Consider the following 19,099-nt stretch of genomic DNA (forward strand, 5'->3'; position numbering starts at 1 on the left):
ATTGTGATCTTTGTTAAAAGTAAAAGAAAACAAAGAAAAACCCACAGTACAACCCTCCCATTCCTTCTTTCACCCCTGAAACAGCAATTTAAACAACAACAAAAAAAAAAAAAAAAAAAAAAAAGCTAAATCTAAGATTAGGAAGCTGCTCAATTTCCATATTTTAAGGTGTACATTTTAAGGTGTACATGGAGCAAAAGCTACTATCTATGGAAAAGAAAGAACTGGCTGAATATGTAAAAGTTGAGAATGGTTTTGCTTGCAGTGGTTATTGGGCTTTGAAGCTCAGGATCCTGAGAAAAGAGTAAAAAAAAAAAAAGATTCATGACTCTAGATTACAGAAAAGCAAACTCTGACCTGTTCCAATATCTCTTAGAGGGAATTGCATTTAATACAGATTTGGAGAAGAGAGAGATTTTTGATATTTTTGAGGATCACCTCTTCCAAGCTCAACAATGGTTTATTTCAATGGAAAATGAAATGAAGCAAAGGTGTGAGGAGCCCTGAATGCATGAGAAAGGAACTCCTTAAACCTGACATAGAAAGCAAATTGACAGGATGTGGATGTAGGGGCAGATGACCAGGGACAGCTATAAGGACAGTGTCTAAGCATACAGGGATAGGGTTAGCAGTCAGAACCCACCTGGAGTAGCGTGTGACAAGGGATGTGAAAGGCAACTAAGGCTTCTTCTGATTTTTCTGCAGCAAAAGTAAAATGAGACAAAGGCTGTTTTGGAATGGGACAGGGAAAATGGTGATAAAAAGCATGGAAAAGACTGATGAACTACTCATCGTTATAGGAGGATTGGATTAAAGAATTGTCAACGGTTTACGGGCTGGTTCGATCCGGTTCCGTGACTAGAAGGGCGGAGGAATCTGCGGATCCGCGCCCCCGGAAAAGGAAAATAGGGGACCCCGAAATAACTGAAAACAGCGGCAACAATCTGAGGTGAAACAAACTAATTTACTAAATATAGTATCAGCAGAATATAAGGAGAGAGAGAGTGTGTGTCTGGAAGGTGGATCGGCCTCACCACAATGCTGAGATGAGAAGTGCAGTACAGTTGAGCCGATGAAGAAGCGCAGGCGGAGAAGCGCAGGCGGAGAAGCGCAAGCGAAGCAGCGCAGGCAAAGAAGAGAGCATCAGGTGACCTTGCCGGGAGTTGTATCTCCTCACTGACCGCAAAGCCCCCTGGGGAAACGTAGCTCTTCTTCTCCTCTGGACAGGCACCTGGAACTTGAGCATCAGCAGTCAAATCCCCAGTGCATTACATGATGTTATGATGTGGAATATTGATAACCAAAAATCATGAAACCAAGACAAGAATATCTTAAGAAATTGGACTTGTACAAATCTTTGGACCTGATGGACAGAGACAGTATGTGCTGAGGGATCTGGCCCATGTAATTGTGAGGCTGTCTTGATATATTCACAGGATGCTGTTGATGAAGGAAGATCTGTTAGGTCTAAAAGAAACATCTCTTCTGCCTTCTGGAATTGTGATAGGTGGATCTGGATAACTAGAAGCTAACTAGCCAGAGGATGTTAGAACAATATTCCAAGAATCCATTTCCAAAAAAATAAAGGATGAGAAGATAAGTTGTCAGCATGGACTTACAGATGGAAAATCATACCTGATCCACTTGACAGCTTTTTCTGGTGTAATGGTTAACTTGTTGAATGAATAGAAGGATGGGAATGTTGTTTATATTGAGTTTAGCTGGCAAGGCATTTAGTGCTGTATCCTGTAACATCCCCATGGTGAAGTGCAAACTGAGTAAGTAAACTGCTGAGTGTAGAAATGGATTGAGCTCAGCCAGATCAAACAGTTTTTGAAGGGTTGTGATCAGTGGCATGGAGTCTAACGGGAGGCTTTGTACCCCAGGAGCTGATAAAAAATCCTATGCTGTTAACATCTTTATTAATCGTTTGGATGATGATATGCTGCATCCTTAGCAAGTTTTAAAATGAATGTAAAAATAATAGGAGTATATTCGTGTTTCCATTCATAGTGCCTTGGGTGGGCTGGGGAATTGGGCTGACAAGAACTTCAAGAAATTCAACAAAAGGAAATGCATTGTACACCTGTTGAGGAATAAGCCCTTAGTCTGCACTGATGCCTGCACTGTGTTGTCTGGCTGGTAGTAGGTACTTTGTGTTGAATTTGAGTATGGTCCAACCTTGTGGCAAATAATATCAAGAGCCTCCTGGGCTGCTTTAAGAGGAGTGATACCAGTAGATCAAGGGGTATCATCCTTCACTGGGCAGATGTGGCACTGTGTATAGTTCTGGGCTTCCCAGCAGCAGACATTAACTTTGTGAACATACTGGAATCAATTAGTAGTTGCTGAAGATGATTGAAGGACTGGAGCTTCTGCCTTACTAGGAGAAGGTGGGAGAGCTGTGACTGTGGAGCCTGGAGAAGAAAAGGCTTAGGGAGATCATATTAACATGTGTTAGCACTGATGGGAAATAGTAAAGAAGACAGAGTGAAGCTCTTCTCAGTAATATCCACTTACAGAACATGAAATAATGTGCACAATTTAAAATACAATGAATTATTATTATTATTATTATTATTATTATTTTAACAATAGGAATGACCAAACACCAGGACAGTTTGCCCAGAGAGGGTTAGTCCTTGGGGATATTTAGAATGCAGCTGGACATAGTCCTGAGCAACCTCTATAATTGACTATTCTTTGAGCAGGGGGGTTGGACTAGACGATCTCTCCGAAATACTGAACTGTATGAGAATGTGGCTTCCCAGCAAATAGTTATACATTTACCCCCCTGCTGTATTTTTAGATGATGGATAGATTTGATAAGTGCTGCCTTCTTTGTAGTATGAGATTAACTACTGTGTCTAGATGAAAATAGAAGAAAAATGAGGCAATTTAAACAAGCTCATTTTGTCTTGAGATGCTGCTCTATTTCCATCAGTAGAACTTCAATATATGTGCAGGTTTATGTTTTAAAATGAAATTATATTCAGATGCATTTGTATAAAGAAAAAATATTGCTACAGGCCGTTTTTTTTAAAGTCACTTGTAGTTGTGTTAAGGATGTGTTTTTGCTTTTTTTTTTTTTTTTTTTAGGCTGTCACAAACTAATCTCCTTTTTCATATTATTCTCTCTCAAATACTGGACAAATGCTAGAGGAGTCTAAGAATAAGCTAAGATAAATGACATTCTAGAGCAGTCTTCCTCAGAAGGTTGGTCAGAAGTGTAGTGAACACTGCATGAATCAAGTAAAGAATTGAAAATTCTGTACAATGGACTATCCATTAAAGCATGCACTACATTATAGAAATACTACTGTAACCTAGAGTCTTTGCTAAAGAAAGTGCACTCATTGAGTTCATTTTTCTAATGAACACATGATCTCTAAAAGTATTGTGGAAGCAGTTTTAAGAATCAATTATAAAGGAAGGAAAAACAGCAAGGGCTCAGGTGGTAAAATTAATGCCATTCTTTTTTTTCCTGGTTAGAGAAGGCAAGACTTGGTGAGTTGCTTTTCAGTTTGAGGGTTAACTGAAAGAAGATATAGGAAGAAAATATGCTAGCAGATGGGAAAGCCCCATCATGGTTCGTAAGGATTGCACATCTTTATTGGCTTGCTTTGCTCTGAATTCAACCATTCTTTATCTTCAAAGGAGAGGAATAAAATTTTCATAGTACATTTGATCTAATACAAAGTGGGGATACATTTCCCACTTAGTGGGTCATGTATTTAAACAGTACAACATGGATTCACCTGCATATTCACTTGTAAATTGACAGTTTACCTTGTTGTAAGATTACAAGTAACGAGTTTGGAAGAAGTAAAATAAAAATATGTGAGGTGACAGTTGTCTGTCTACTGCCTGGGGTTAACACGTTCAAAGAAAACTAATAGAACGTGTGAGTGTTTATCTTTAGAGATATATAAATATACGTATTAGTTCACATGTAAATATTAATTTCTCTTTTTTTTTCTTGGTGATAGTGTCTGAAGCTGATATTTCTAGAGAGGCTGCTGACATGGAAATGAACAGAGAAAAATATGTTGAAGAACTGAAGAAAGCGTTGATACTTGGAGAAGAATCAGCTGGCAAATACAACTTCACTGTTTCAGTGGATGAAGAAAATACACAGTGTCACTTCTCCTATGAAAGAAATCTGAAAGATGGCTCTGTAAGTATGATTAAATGTTTAAATTTGACTGTTAATTACGAGAAGAGCCTTGTTGGTATGTTTCTATATTTTAATTTATTTAAAATCAAATACAAATATTATACTTACTTCAGATTGAATAAATATGTTGAGCTCCACTTTGGCTTAAATTAGAAAAAAACTTGTAGTTCCCTGTCAAAACCTATCAACTAGAACTATTTCTTTGATACATCTATCTTAAATGTAAAGAATAAGAGTATTATTTCTCTAATTTAAATTTATTGTGTGTGTTCCATACATTGCAATTTTGTTTTTACTCCTAGCTTCCCTCCCTCTTCAAATTCAGGTCTCTAGTGCTTTTCTACTTCTTGTTTCTTTTTTCCCTTTTCCTTTATACTTGTCTAAAAAAGAAGAAGAAAAAAAAAAGGAAAAAAAAACCAAAACACCCTAAGTTTACTTTCAAATGAGAAAATGTATTTTTAAAATACATTTTTGTATTAATTTAAATATTTTGAAAACTAACAATGAAGTGGTTTCCTGCTTAGAACCGCATTAAATTGTGACTTCGTTTTTTGACTGCAAAGGAAAGGATTCTTAAAGCAAGAAACAAAGTAGTATTGCCTGTATCTGCAGATATCATTGGCTGTTTCAGATTATGATTTGGTGTTGAAACTTTTCCTGGGAAGCTAATCTAAGGAAATCCTGCTTGCTCCTACCTTTTTTTCTCTGAAATTAAATGTGATGCAATTGCCAAGTTTTGTAACTATATCATCAGTGCTGTGATAATTGTTGAGATTTGACTTCTGTTGACTTCTCAGCCACATCAGTGAAATCATTTGACTGTTAGGACAAATAGCTCTTCAGACTGGACTGTGGGCCTAATCACATTCAGGGCACTGTTGTTCAATCAGTTTATTGGCGCTATTATGGGGAAGAAAATTATGGGCAAAGAACAGAAACAAGATTGCAGATAGAGAAAAGCAGCAGTATCTTTGGGCAGATCTTTCATTCCTGCAGAAAAAAAAATCCATAATAGAGTTATTCCCAGAAGGAAATTATCTAAGGATTTTCCCACCTGTGTTTTGTTTTTGTTGTTGGTTTTTTTTTGTTTGTTCGTTTTTTTGTTTTTCTGCTTCAGACTATTGAGGCGTACTTTGCTCTTCCTTTGACTAATTTTATCATATATCAACTTTTAAGAAATTAACATATACCAAAGAAACCAACCCTAAAGAAGCTACCTTATCTGGAATACTTCTGTTGAAAATGGAAGTATTCTTTTCTCTAAATTGGAAAGAACTTAAGAATGCATCATGGAGTTCAGTTACAAACCTGAAACGGCAATACATGTGTATTTCATGTATGTTGTGTCTTTTAGGTGAGATGAGGATAAGTTTCCTGTAAAGTGAGGGTTGTTCACTAACCTGTAGCAACTCACTTAAGTGCTTCAGAAGCCAAGCTCAGATTCTTAACTATATTTTAGTAAGTGGAGAAGGAGAGATTCAGTGGCATGAAGTTAGGCCTCTTAAAAGTGCTTCATTATAGGCTAGACTTTTTCCTCATACAGTTTAGGAAATTTCAAGCTCTTGATTAAGGTGCCCAAAAATTAGGTGATACAAGTCTTTCAAGCTGTATTATCACTTCTTCTGTATATTTACCCAAGACCTTATGGGCTCTGTATCACTTTCTTGACACTTGTACACACACCAATCTTACTGCTGTTCACAAAAGCTCTAGGCTTAGTATGTATACTACATACTGTATTGCAGCAGTATTACAAGGCTAGGACCAAAATTTTACTTAGAAAATAAGACCAGTAATTTTAGCAATCTTGTTTTTCTTGTCTGTGTCACACATAATATATTCTAAATACCAGACAGATGAAATACATACTATATTTTATTAAGGGAAAATATCTTCATATATATGGGCCACCTAATATGTTTCCATCAATTAAGGCTTACGAGAAACTTAATTCACATGAGAACATCTTTATGTCAGTTTGGGAAAATAATTTGGCCAAAGTAATTAAAAATAAAGTGTCCTGATTGCTATACGTGCTTTTGAGCTTGGGCATCAAAACAGTAGTTTGTGTTTCTTGGGTGAAAACGCATCTTTTTTTCCTACGTGTTATACTAATGCTACCAATTAAATTGCCAGAGCCTTTGTCAGAAATATAAATAATTTTCATGTATGCAATAGAATATGTTTCAAACAGTTTTTGAAGTTTCTGGGAAAGTATTCATGGTGTATATCTTTTGGCATCAGATTACAAAATAATCTTCTTGGGCTCTGTACATCCTGAGGGCTGAAATTCACTTCAATGTTTTTTTGCTGCTATGAAAACCTAGAGAGACTTCATGCAATTTAAACACAGAATTTTAGTCATGTTTGTTTCTTACCAGCAGTTATTTTTCTAAACAAATGTATATCTATAACTTGCTTAGTCAGTATGAGTATTTTCTTTTTCCTGTTTCAGCAGATGTGTTTATACGTACAAGCTAAAACCTTCCTAGTCTTCAGAAGAGCAATTTTCTTCTTCAGTGGGGAACGGTGTAGGTGTTGATTGAAATGCACAACTAACAAAAGAAATGCAGTACTTTTTCAGTCAAGCAGAAAGATTTGTTAGTCTTTGTATTCTTACCTAAAAACTTGATCATGAGGGAAAAGGAAGCAATTATTTCCAATTTTGACAGAAGTGCACATCATACTTTAAGTTCTGTACTTCTCTCTTACCTCATATTATCAATCCCCATTATGAGACTGGTCTATTGAGTTATCAGAAATAATTAGAAGATCAGTATTCTTAAATCAGTATAGTTATAGATGTATAACAAAGGGAAAAATTCTGGGAAAGTATGCATAAAGACATAGTTGATTGGATCTTGGAATACTGAACTTTTTTTTTTTAGTCTTAATGAATATACTTAAGACTTTTTAGTTAAAAAACAAACAAACAAACAAACAAACCTGAAAAGCATTGATATAATTTGTGAACTAGAAAAAGGATATCAGCTCGTGCACTAATATTGCTATTTTTTTTAATCTACTGAATATACAGATGCTTATTTTTGTACATTGGGAAAATTCACATGCCTTTTGTTAGATGCACCTGAATACTTTATACACAAAATTTATCTTAGTTAATTTTCATGAAACTTACCAAGAGCATGATATTGATTATGCACAGCAACCTATGCCCACCTTCACCAGTAATTTCCAGTGCAGAGCTTTGCCGCAGTGCTCCATCCAGTGTGGATAAACCTCTAATTCCTATCAAAAATTAAGTATGGATTTCCTTTGGAAAAAAAATAAAAATCATTTACCTTTTCCATTCTAAATATATCATAGGTTCAGTTGAGTTATGGCCTGGTGCCTTACATAGAAATGGTATATCCGTGGTAACTACAACAGATAGAAAGAGCACAATAAAACTATTTTTTAGAGGAAATTCTAAGCTAGAACAAAACATTTTTTGACATAGTCACCACCATTAGCTATGCATTTTTGCTAGCAATGAACAAGAGCCAGTATGCCACTCTCATTAAAAATTCTGCACCATTAGAGGTGACCACCTCACTGTGCCACGATACTCACATCCATTCTTTGGTCTCCATAAATGTTCGGCAAGTGTTGATGAATGTCAACGGGTATGTTTTTGTTGTGGTTTTTTTTGTCCGCATAAAGAAATTCGGTGGCACACCTTTATGTCATCTGCACTTCTGTGTCAGATAGCATTCTGTCATATTGCCCCTTGCTGCCATCTGTCACATGGCAACAACATGTAACAGGATACTGTTGGGAAGGTTCAGCCTCTACTTTCATACCAACATCTACCTCTGATGTAGTGAGCCAACATAATAAAACAGAAGGCATTACTTTCAGAGCATCCCTCATATATATCCCTCAGTATATGAATAATAGCTGGCTGAATCCGTAACATATATAACCCAATTGCAATAGGCATGTTAAAAGCAGGTTAAATAATTTATGGTGAAGGCTAAGGAGGCAAGCAAAGGTTTAGGAAGTATACGAAGGCGAGTTGTATGGCAGTAAACTTTTGCAGTTTGCAAGACAAGTCACATATTTTTCTGTTCCCTTGTTAAGAAAACTCATATTTAGATCAAGGAATAATCTGAAATAAATATTTTAATGCATTTATTGTTTACAGTAGCTAAAAATAACATGGTGCTTGCTATTTTTTGTTACTTCAATTGGCAAAAAGTGTCTGAGAAAGCAGAAAATAGCAATAAAATAGAACTGTCTTTTTACATACAATAACCACGTGGTAAAGGCATATTACTACAGCTTTGTATACCATCTTTGTGTATTTATTGTTCCCTATTTTCTTTTTGTGGGTATCTGCATATGTGAAATGTATTTTGTATACAATTAGCTTACTGTGTATAGTACTATAAACACTCAAAATCTGTCATAAAAACAGAAGTTTTCATATGGCAGGTGGTAAATCTTCTGTGGTTTATTAGTTCATTTGGAACTTAGTGTTTAAAACATAAAGGCTAAAAAAGCTTTTCAAAAGTGTTGTGGAACAGAAATTTAATGATTGGTTGATATAAAGTTAGTTATGCCAACAATATTCCTTGTTTTTTATCTTGATGATCTCCTTTTTCAGTTTGATAGTTATATTTAAATATATGGTGTGTGTGTGCGTATACATACATATAAACATACACAGGTATTTTCAGGACTTTAATGACTGTTTAAATCTGCACTACTCTATTCTTCTGTTGTTGTTGTTTTGTTTGTTCTTTCTTGTGTTTTTAGATCTGTTTTCCAATCTTCTGATAATGCTATCTATTGATGACTTTTGCCTAGTGACTGGTGATAGTCACTTGATGATAAAATGTGCTAGCTACTGAAATTTACTTCCCATAAGTGCAGTAAACTGCCATCCTGAAATTACTTTTAACACTTTTGGTAGCAGTTTGTGAAGGATCTACCTCACTCGAATGAAAGTGCCAAAGCTACATTGGGTGGTCTACAGGAGTGCAAAGAAGAATAATGAAGTGACATTAAGCGAAGGAAAAATGTAGGCATATTATTAGGAAATACTTTCTAATGTTGAAATTTGTTTGACTGTTGAAACATTGGCTAGAGGAAGTGGTAGCAACCCCATTGCATCAGACATTTAAGGCTGGATTGGTCAAAGAAATGGAAAAATGCACTGTAAGAAATCATGCTGTATTGGCAGTGTAATGTATTAGATGACCTAATAGGTATTTTCCACCCCTAAAACCTGCAAGTCTCTGCTTGCTTGCGCAGGCTATAATACACATGAACTCTGCCAGCCTGTGATGTGATGAACTTCTTTACTGTAGAAGTAATATTTACGTCATGTCCACGTCATCACAAGCACGTGTGCATGAAGTTGAAGACCAAGAGGATAGAGGACGTAATTTCTGCAAGTTGCCTCGGGAAGACAGGTTTATCATTCTCCTTCAAGTGCCACAGTTTGTTTGTTCAAAGCTTGTTGTGCCTTCTGTTGTCTGGATGGAAAGTTTAACAGTGGTATGACTGATTCTCCACTATAACAATAAAAGTTGGCAGTTTAAATGTTTCACTGAGGAAAACTTACAAACAAGCCTATAAGGATTGTTGTGGCTTTCCTTTCCCAGCTGATAGAGAAGAATAATCATTCTTTATTTGTTTATGGAAGTAAATAAGTTCAGAGTTGTCTACAGATTACTTCTCCCTCTGTAATGCTGGATCCATAAGGATGGAATTATCCTTATTATCCAAACCCCTATTTTGAAGGCCATGGAGACATGCAGCGGTTTAGGGAGTATAAGAAGGCAAGCTGTATCCAGATGTAAAATTCTTGTGACCATTTTTTTTACTCTTCCAGTCAGCATAAGTATCTGGGGACACATAGGCAGCATCTGCAGTGTCATTCTGCTGTTCATGATCCAATTCACCTGTTGTTTTGTTGATAAGCAGGTAGGTTCCTCCCATGAACTGATTTTCATCATCAAAACTAGATGCTTGAAAGCACATGATTTCTATCACTCCACTATCTTTCTGGTTGAGTGAAACCAAAACTACATTATTAAATCCTCATAAAGGTGTTATATATTTTGCATTTTTGTATATTAAGCATTGTGAAGATTTGTATCATAAGTGGATCTACTTAGGTCATGATTTTTTTGTTTTGAATGGATTGAAAACTTCTAGAGGTCATAAAGAATTTCTATCTGATTGAGAGGAAAGATCTACATGGTATATTTTGTAGCGCTATTGTACCATGTTATTTTAAAAGCGTCGGAGTAAGAATCACAATTTAACATAAAGAAAATCCATAAGGATTTTTGCATGTTCATGCTTAGCTTTTTTGAAAGAGTGGTAAAAGAAAAAGAGTTGTAGGAATACTACTTCTAGCTGCATCTCAGCCTGGTGTAACTGAGCCTGAAATGTTGCAAATTTAAAACTTCTAATTTATTCTGTTCTGTGATTTATCTTCCTTATGACAGGTGGCTTTGCCGGAGGGCATTCAACACTGTCCTTAGGAACTGTTTTTAGGGTGGTGAGGGCAAAGCAGACTGTTAAGAGTCACATTAAAATAACAATGGATTTGGTATACAGTGGGGCTTGTGTGTGGAGCCAGCTGCAGCGCGAAATGGGCCACACACACAGAGATCTCAGTAAGGGGCCATTGAGGCTCAGCCAGCTAAACTGCTGCCACCTAAACAAACACCATCACAGAGTCAGTGATTTAGAGCTTGATCTAAGTAAGTGACCACTTGGAAGTAAATCTTTCCAAGTGCTTTAGCGAGTCACTCCACATATAATAAATAATGGAAATCCGGCAAGATTTTTTTTGTACTGGCATTTAAATTGATTAAATGTCCTTTGATAAACAATTATTTGAGTGCTAGCAGTCTTCTTTCTTACAGTAATGCGACTGGCTCTGTTGTTTTTTTTTTTTTCTTGCCTTTTAAGTAAACTTGTAAACAGGGAGGATGTTAGCTCCACCTTAGATACAATACTTTTAGTAATTAGCTGATGGAAAAGATGCAGTTATTAGTCTCTTCAGTTTCCCATGGCTACTTTTCTATGGTCAGTTCCATGAGTTCATTACGAGTCTGCTACAACTTAAAAATACTCTGAGAAGTGCAGAGTAACCAAAATTTAACGTATACTGAATGAGGAAAGTAAAATGGCAAAACTCCTCATGTTGTCCAAACTATCCTGATTCAAGGTTTAAATAGTTACTTTGCTCCAAACCACCAAGGATATGCTGTTTGGATAACAAAGGTCACCGAGAGTTCAGATTTGTTTCCCAAGCAATTCGACTAACTGCTCTATTAAAAAGAAGAGAGGAAAGCCTTGGGAGAGGCGAAATGATTAGAAAGTAGCTCAATGTAAGGGCAACGTTCTTCTCTATCAGTTATATCAACGTACTTGAGGATTTAAGAACATACACTTGAATTAGTTTCTCAGAAGCTCAGTTTAGGAATAGTATGTTTATATGCTGTACATAACAAAACACGGGTGTAGCTATTATATAATCTCAGGCTTGAGTGCTACACGATTATCCTCATCTCACCTGATGTGTAACTTTAAGAACTCTTCAGATATTGTAAGATACATTTTAAATACATTAGATCACTTTCCATAACCTTTAGGTTAAAAAAGAATATAAAGGAAAACAAAAAACAAACAAAAAAAAACAGAATGTTCTCCCTTCCCATTAATATACATAGTATATTTGGCAGAAGTTCTAGAGAACTAGGCTATAGTGTTTTCCCAGGTTAACTACAATTTTAACATTTTTATTGGTTTTGTGAAGTGCTTGAGGAGAAAGAACATTTAAATTAGAATTAGAATATTTAAAATATTGGTAACATGCATCTTTAAAAATAAGAGATCATTGAAAAAAGATGAATCAAAGGCAGCAATGAATGAATATTCCTACTGTTTCTATCTACTTGTCATCATGTCTGGAAATCACTACCAAATGAACAAAAGTCTTGATTCACTTTATCAAAGCCTATTGTAAATGCCACTGTAAAGGGCATTTTTTTTTTTTTTCCAGAAGTGCCATGAGGGTGTAAAAATAGTTAAGTGCTCTGAAAATAGCAAAATAACATATGTTAATTTATTTTATTAAAAAAAAAAAAAAAGGTCAATTTTCCATTCTTCTGCCTAATGTTACTATAGTGTCTCCCATCCTCTTTCAATTCCCAAACATTTCCCATTTAGGAATACCTGCTGTGTATCAAATCTCTGTGTAGGTATCAGGGGTTAGTTACACAGCTGAGAAAAAATGCTTTCAGTTTAGGAGGGAATTTCTTAAATCATTGCTTAGTGACAAATTGTAGTTTCCCGAGAAGAAGATACAAGGGACAGTAGATGCTCTGGAAAAGTCATTATTCTGTGTCAGGTTTTAGAACTTCGCTACAAGACTTTAGTCCAGTATTTCCCATACGGACAAGCAACAGTCAGAGGAATAGCAAGAATCATACCTACATTTCTCTTCAGAAATACTTTTGCAGGTCCAGAGAAAGCATTCACTTTTCTTCCTGTAAAGGTACGGGAAAACCATCTAGTACAGTTTTAATAATGTTATCTTTTAGTTGTACAGTATTTAAAGAAACAAAACAAGAAAGAGAGAAAATCAGAATTGTAATTTCATAATCTGATGCAGAAATAAACTGGCTGTAGTACTGGCAGTGAGGAACGTTTTGTACTTCCTAATGTTTTCTTACCTGTATTGTCACAAAGCCAAACTTATGCATCCTTGCTTGTTCATTTGTGTCATGGGGACTCTGTGTATTAGTAATTCTGAGAAGAGAAGAGAAGAGAAGAGAAGAGAAGAGAAGAGAAGAGAAGAGAAGAGAAGAGAAGAGAAGAGAGGAGAAGAGAGGAGAAGAGAGGAGAAGAGAGGAGAGGAGAGGAGAGGAGAGGAGAGGAGAGGAGAGGAGAGGAGAGGAGAGAGAGAGAGAGAAGAGAAGAGAAGAGAAGAGAAGAGAAGAGAAGAGAAGAGAAGAGAAGAGAAGAGAAAGAAGAAGAGAAGAGAAGAGAAATTGCTCTGAACTTCCTAATTTCATTGCCCAATAAACAAATAAAGATCAGCTGCTTCCTGACAGAATAGCACTAATTTAATTTTGCTACCCTACTGTAAATGCTATAAACTGAACTTAGAATTCTGGAGAACACTAACTACTTAGCGGTTAGGGTTAGGACACATGACAGCATGTGAGATAACTTTTTATTTTTTATTTTTTATTTTCTGTCAGTGAGGATAAATTCTATGTTTTTTTAAATTTGAGATTTGAAATTTGAAGCCAAATTTCATATATATGTTAAATTTTTGGTGAATCAAATTTTCATTTAAAAGCGTTCTATAAGATAATTCAACAGTGCTTAGGAAGATAGTTTGTCAAATTTTGAATGTGGTTCTGTTACAGAAACATGTTTCCCAGACATATTTTGTGCAATTTCAAGAATATATTTCTAGGTCGTTGAATTCTGGGTTGGTATCATTGTGTGAGAAACTGTTCCATAAAAGAGTATTTGTCTCATTGTGTTTTGCTGGTTTTTAAATCTCAGGGTTCCTGCAAATAGCATTTAATATTTCATCTAAGATTTACTTTGAATTGCTTTGCTTAATATAAAACATAACTGATGCTAGTTTCCTTTTTTGTGTTTTCAGAACACAAATCCTTGTTATTCTGCGGGTATTATATCATTAGGAATGTGAAGCGTTTCTTTCTTTACCACTTTTCAGCTCCGTGCCTTTTGTTTTGATTGTATAAGGCATATGCATCTTCTCAGTGCATGATTGATATTTGTAGGTTATACACTGATGTAGCTGTGGCCAAGTGGTTAAGGTGGTAGACTAGAAATCCATTGGGGTCTCACTATGCAGAACTAAAACCCAAGCTGATAATTTCCTCCCACTTCCCAGCACTGCATTTCTGCTGGATTGCAGCCCAGCTGAAAGAGATCTGAGGGTCTTGCTTGGCAGCAAGTTGAACACTAGTCGACAGAGTGCCCAGGCAGCCTGTGAGGCCGAGCATATCTTGGGGTGCACCAAGCATGCAAGCATCCAGCTAGTCAAGGCAAATGATTGTTATGTTCTACACTGCAGTGGTGCAGCCTCACCTTGAGTACTGTGTGCAGTTTTGCAGGACAAAAAGGACGTAAAACTATTAGAGAGCATCTCAAGGAGGGCTACAAAGATGGTAACTGCCTAGGGGGAAAGAGCTATGATGAGTGGATGGTTTGTTCAGCTTGAAGAAGAGAAGACTGATGAGAAAATTTTTTTGTGGATTATGTCTTCTTCATGAGTGGGAGTGGAGGGACAGGAATAAATAATTCTCTAATTTTGTTAGAGAAATAGCTCCTCTTGCCAAAGTTAGGATAGTGCTTTTAGATGCTGTAGTAAGGTTGTGTTTTGAAGCAGAGTTGTGATACTTGATGGTGTTTGTTGTTGTTAGTGGTGATTTTTTGTACTGCTGTCAAGTCTTACAGTCCACTCATGAAAATTCATGTTTGTTTGGATGTATTACTGAGCTTTCCACGCATTCTCTGTGATGTTTTGGTTTGACATAGCGATGTGCTGGTTTGATATCTTCTTTAACATATAATTGCATTTATTTAGTAAGTGAATTTCAGATGCTTCTAAATTCTCAGAATTGTAAGAATGAATTTATTTTGAGACCACAGTTGGAACACATGCTAACTTGTGGCAGGTCCTTGCTACTGGAAAGCAGTTTGGAAACAGTCAGCTGATTGTTACTGCTCATTCAGTCTGAATTACTGCAACATTTTAGTGTTCTAAATCTTTTAGCAAGACTTAAATATTTTGAGGAAAACAAAAAATCTGGGAAAAAAAAAATGCAGTAAGGTATCAGTAGGAAAAGAAGAGTTACAAACATCTGTCCTCTGCTCTCCGATAATAACCTGTATTTCCAACCTAGGAATTGCTGTTGTGGAATTTACTTCAAAGGACATCCGTGACATTGTAATCAGAGCTGTAAATAGAATAGCTGTATGTCATTTTTGCTTTGCATGCCTATGTTTTATATATTTGATATAAGCTTTTTATCAATGGTTTTTGTAATCAGATACAAGCTATCTTGTATAATCTGGGACAAGAGGGGTTTGTCTGTATGTATATATAGTGTATTCATATATATATGTAAATTGTGAATTATTGTTTGATTATTCTAAATCTGTTTTATTTAATTACTAAGCAATACTGAATGAAGCATGGTCTTTATTTTTAGGTGATGTGTAACATTTGCAGTTTAGATTGGATGAAGTTTTAACTTAAGTAGGTTGATTTAATGCAGAAGTATAAATAATATCCTGAAATTTACACCTTCTTGTAAAGTTCCATGCAAGTCCTCTTTGCACTTTGTTGCTATACAGCTCACGGGAACAACAGAAAATATATTTTAATGACTTCATACTACTTTGCAGCTTTGTTTAGAACCTGTCCAATTCTAATCAAAACAAAAACAGAAATTGTTAGTCTGTATTCAGCTAATCCATCCAAGAAACAGTATATATATTGATTTTACTATTTAGTTGGAACAGTGCTGACTGTATTTTTTCACTGTAGTGTAAATCTCTACTTTCATGTTCCCTGAACAAAATCACTCTCAGGAAAAAATGAACAACAACAACAACAACAAAAAAAAAAACAGAAACAAACAACAACAAAAAAAAGTAGACTTGGAAATCTGAAAGACAGCTAGAGAAAAGTTGTGAGCTTATCTTGACCTTTATAAGCACTATTTTACTATCTACTATTTAAAATATTGTTGAAGTTAAGCAGAAATCCTACTGAATGATCAGGAATCTGATGAGACTGTATGTTCTTTAAAGTAGGCTAGAGAGGCAGCTGATACATTTTTAAAAAATAGAAGTTACTATCACTTTGTGTTTCCTGATCTAACAAAGGAACAGCAAGTATAATCTTGCTACCTTCTTCGAGAAACTGGTGATGTAAATCAGCCATTCACCACCTTGATTTTTTTCTTTTTGTCTGTGCTATTTATATTTTATGCTGACATACATCAAATAACACAGTTTTAAGTCATTCTCAGAAGTAACTAAATGTTATTTGTAACATAGCTCAGAATTGGTATTGTTACCAAGAGTGCACTTAACAGTGAATAGTAAACTGAAAGATTTTTAGAGGGATATTTCAAGTATATGCACATGTATAATAAGAATCAAAACTGAAAAATTGTCATATGCAATTTATATGTGCAATAGAGTCTATGTAAATAATTGAGCCCACTGAAATGAAGTCTTGATTTATGTCTTTTACACGGTGAAGATTTCTGCAAAGTCAATCTTCCTTCTAATCCGTTATTCTCCAAACAACCCTCTCCACCCAAACAATATAGGAATGGAGTTGATAATACCATGTATTAATAATGACAGTTGTCTACAAGCTGACAACTGTGAAGAAATAAATAGCCTTTTTCTCTGGTCACTCTCTTCCCTACTTGGCCTAGAGTGTAGAGATGTCTGGACAGCCACACTCATTGCCAGAAATAGCTCTCATTGCAAGTCAGTAAGAAAATTTACTACTTAAGCAAACTTACTGATTGTGTGGAAAAATTTGTGCACTTCAGAGATGTGCCCATCACGTCTATTTTTTATATACAACTCATTAAAATACAAAGTATTTATTCTAATTTTTCTGCACTGCACAAAATATACATTTTACAGCAGTAAAATATACAGCAAATCAATTATACTACTAAGAATTTATGCTGAAGTTTTTGTTCTTGTTATGGAAAGCAAAAATATATTTTCATTTGCTGTAAATAGGCCAAAATGAATTCTCTCATTTAAGATATCCAAGGAATAATCAACCTGGTGGTAAATTGTGTGTTAGTTTAAAACACCTGTAAAGTTACTAATTAAGATGTTCTGCTACCAGGAGTCCTTTGAGGTTGTGAAAGAAATTATTTTTCAAGGTATTTGTAAAAAATGTACTTTAGTAAGTTAGTTAGACGTAGAGTAGTAGAAGTATTGTTCTAATCAGTTGACCAGGGTATGTTATGCATATTACCTGCCTAACATAGTTGCATTTCAAAATTCTTTTTTCAGTGACATAGTCTGGAGATAAAAACAACATGGTTGCAGAAAGAAAATCCTCTCTGAAAAATGAAGCTTAAATATCTGTCCTTTGTCTTGAGAGAGAATTAATAAAATGTTCAAATTAAACTTATTCCATAGTCACTTCCAAAACTACTTGATCAGAAATGAAGTTTGTCTCTCTGTTTTTTCTATACAAGCATTCAGTGTTTCTTGTAATAGCTTCAGCTATTTCATTTTCGTTCATTTAAAGAGCTTCTTCTAAACTCTCCCCCTTTATAATTTGTGGTTAGAAAATCAGTGTTCTTCATGTTCATCTCAAATACCTTGAAATAGAAAAAGGTATATTTAACCAGACAATGCTCTAGCAATTTAATGATTGAGGGCACTAAAGAGTGCAGTTATTCAAGCTAAAGTCCTTTTAAAATTGTGATTAAAAAATAGTTCTTACAGATTGTGTGCAGAGGTGTCATAGACAGAGTTTGTTTGTTAGCTCTCTATTAGAGCAGCTAAATAATGCTGTTTTTCAAGTCAAAACTGGTGCAGGGGCATTGGAAATGGATAATAATGATTTTAAGAATGAGAATGTTTGGTCTCTTCAGTATTAACAAGGCCCTTATACATGCTGTTGCAAGTGAAATCCTAGTCAAGTCTTCACTGTGTGTATTGCAAGTACATTTGATTTACATTGCTTATTTACTTTTCGTTCTTGACTGTAGTCCTCAGGAGTTCTTGAAGTGATTGAAATCCTTTCTCTTAGTGACTAGAATGTCAGAAGATAAATTGCATCATATTTTCCACAAGGTAAGACTGAAGCCATTAGCTGTAGCAAAATTTGTTTGATTTGTGAAAAATTGGGTAAACACTTATTGTTTTCCTACTATTACATTCTTTGGTCACAGTGCTGGATCCTGTAGCTACTGTGGCAAACGGAAAAGTGGAGGAAAAATGACAAAAATTTATGCTTGCTCTAAATTTTTTAGGAGGGAAAAAGTCATCTTTTTTGGAGGAGGAAAATAATTAGCAAGGTGTTCCTCCCATTAACAGTGATGTTAGACTGAAGGTCAAGGGAAAGATTTGAGCTGAAACCGTTGCATGCTTTACTGACCTGAGTGGCAGATATGATTCTGATATCTGTAACCCTAAACAATAAAAAGCAACATATGAAAGTGGAAGAGTAAGTAAGTGTAGGATTTAGCCAAGCTGAGCAGATGACTGGGCTTTAAGGCAATAGAGAGAGGGAGGTAAAAGGTCTTGAAATATAAATAGGACTGAGGGTCATCAACTTAGAGAGAGGAGCTGAATTTGAGTGTAAATAATATCAACAAGATTTAAGATATACAGGAAAAGTAAGACATCAAGCTGAACAGAAAGAATATTTGAAAGCTAACCTTGTGTGAACTAACGCTTTAAAACATTTGATCAGAAATAGGGAACCTTGTTTTTGTTTGACCTTTGTTGAACAAGCTGATATCTTAAAATCTATCTACTACTACAGTTTACTTTCTATCTTTTTTACTAACCGTTGTTAAGTTAGAAGTTGGTATATCTTCAGGTTTAGCCCATCCTAATTGAGCTGCATGGTTTATTTCAAGTTTGTTAGACTACTTATATTATACGAATGCAGTGTTTTCTTTCTGGTGTGCTGTCAATTCTGCATGTGTTCATGAAATGTTTAGTCATTGCGGCATATTTATGCCATCTGGAAATGCATGTGCTTCCCTTTCTGAACAAAGGTCTTTAATCAAGGAAGGACTAGAAAGAGCAGTATACATAATCAGTAGGATGCCAAAATTAGAACTACACATGCATTTTTTGGATGGCATGACCATATCATGTTTCATTCAGGATCCTGTGTCTCTG

General features: G+C 35.4%; 1 protein-coding gene across 3 annotated transcripts in view; it reads left to right on the plus strand.

Moving 5' to 3' along the window:
* XRCC4 (X-ray repair cross complementing 4) overlaps window positions 1-19,099 on the plus strand; it is a 177,656-nt gene that overhangs the window by 20,815 nt on the left and 137,742 nt on the right. For all 3 annotated transcript variants that reach the window (XM_085214368.1, XM_085214366.1, XM_085214367.1), the window contains exon 3: window positions 3,990-4,177. In XM_085214368.1, coding sequence (XP_085070494.1) covers window positions 3,990-4,177 — 188 coding nt within the window. The remainder of the gene's footprint in view (window positions 1-3,989; window positions 4,178-19,099) is intronic.

This window comes from Meleagris gallopavo, chromosome Z (assembly GCF_905368555.1).
Source record: "Meleagris gallopavo chromosome Z, MGAL_WU_HG_1.1, whole genome shotgun sequence".
NCBI classification, from domain to species: domain Eukaryota; kingdom Metazoa; phylum Chordata; class Aves; order Galliformes; family Phasianidae; genus Meleagris; species Meleagris gallopavo.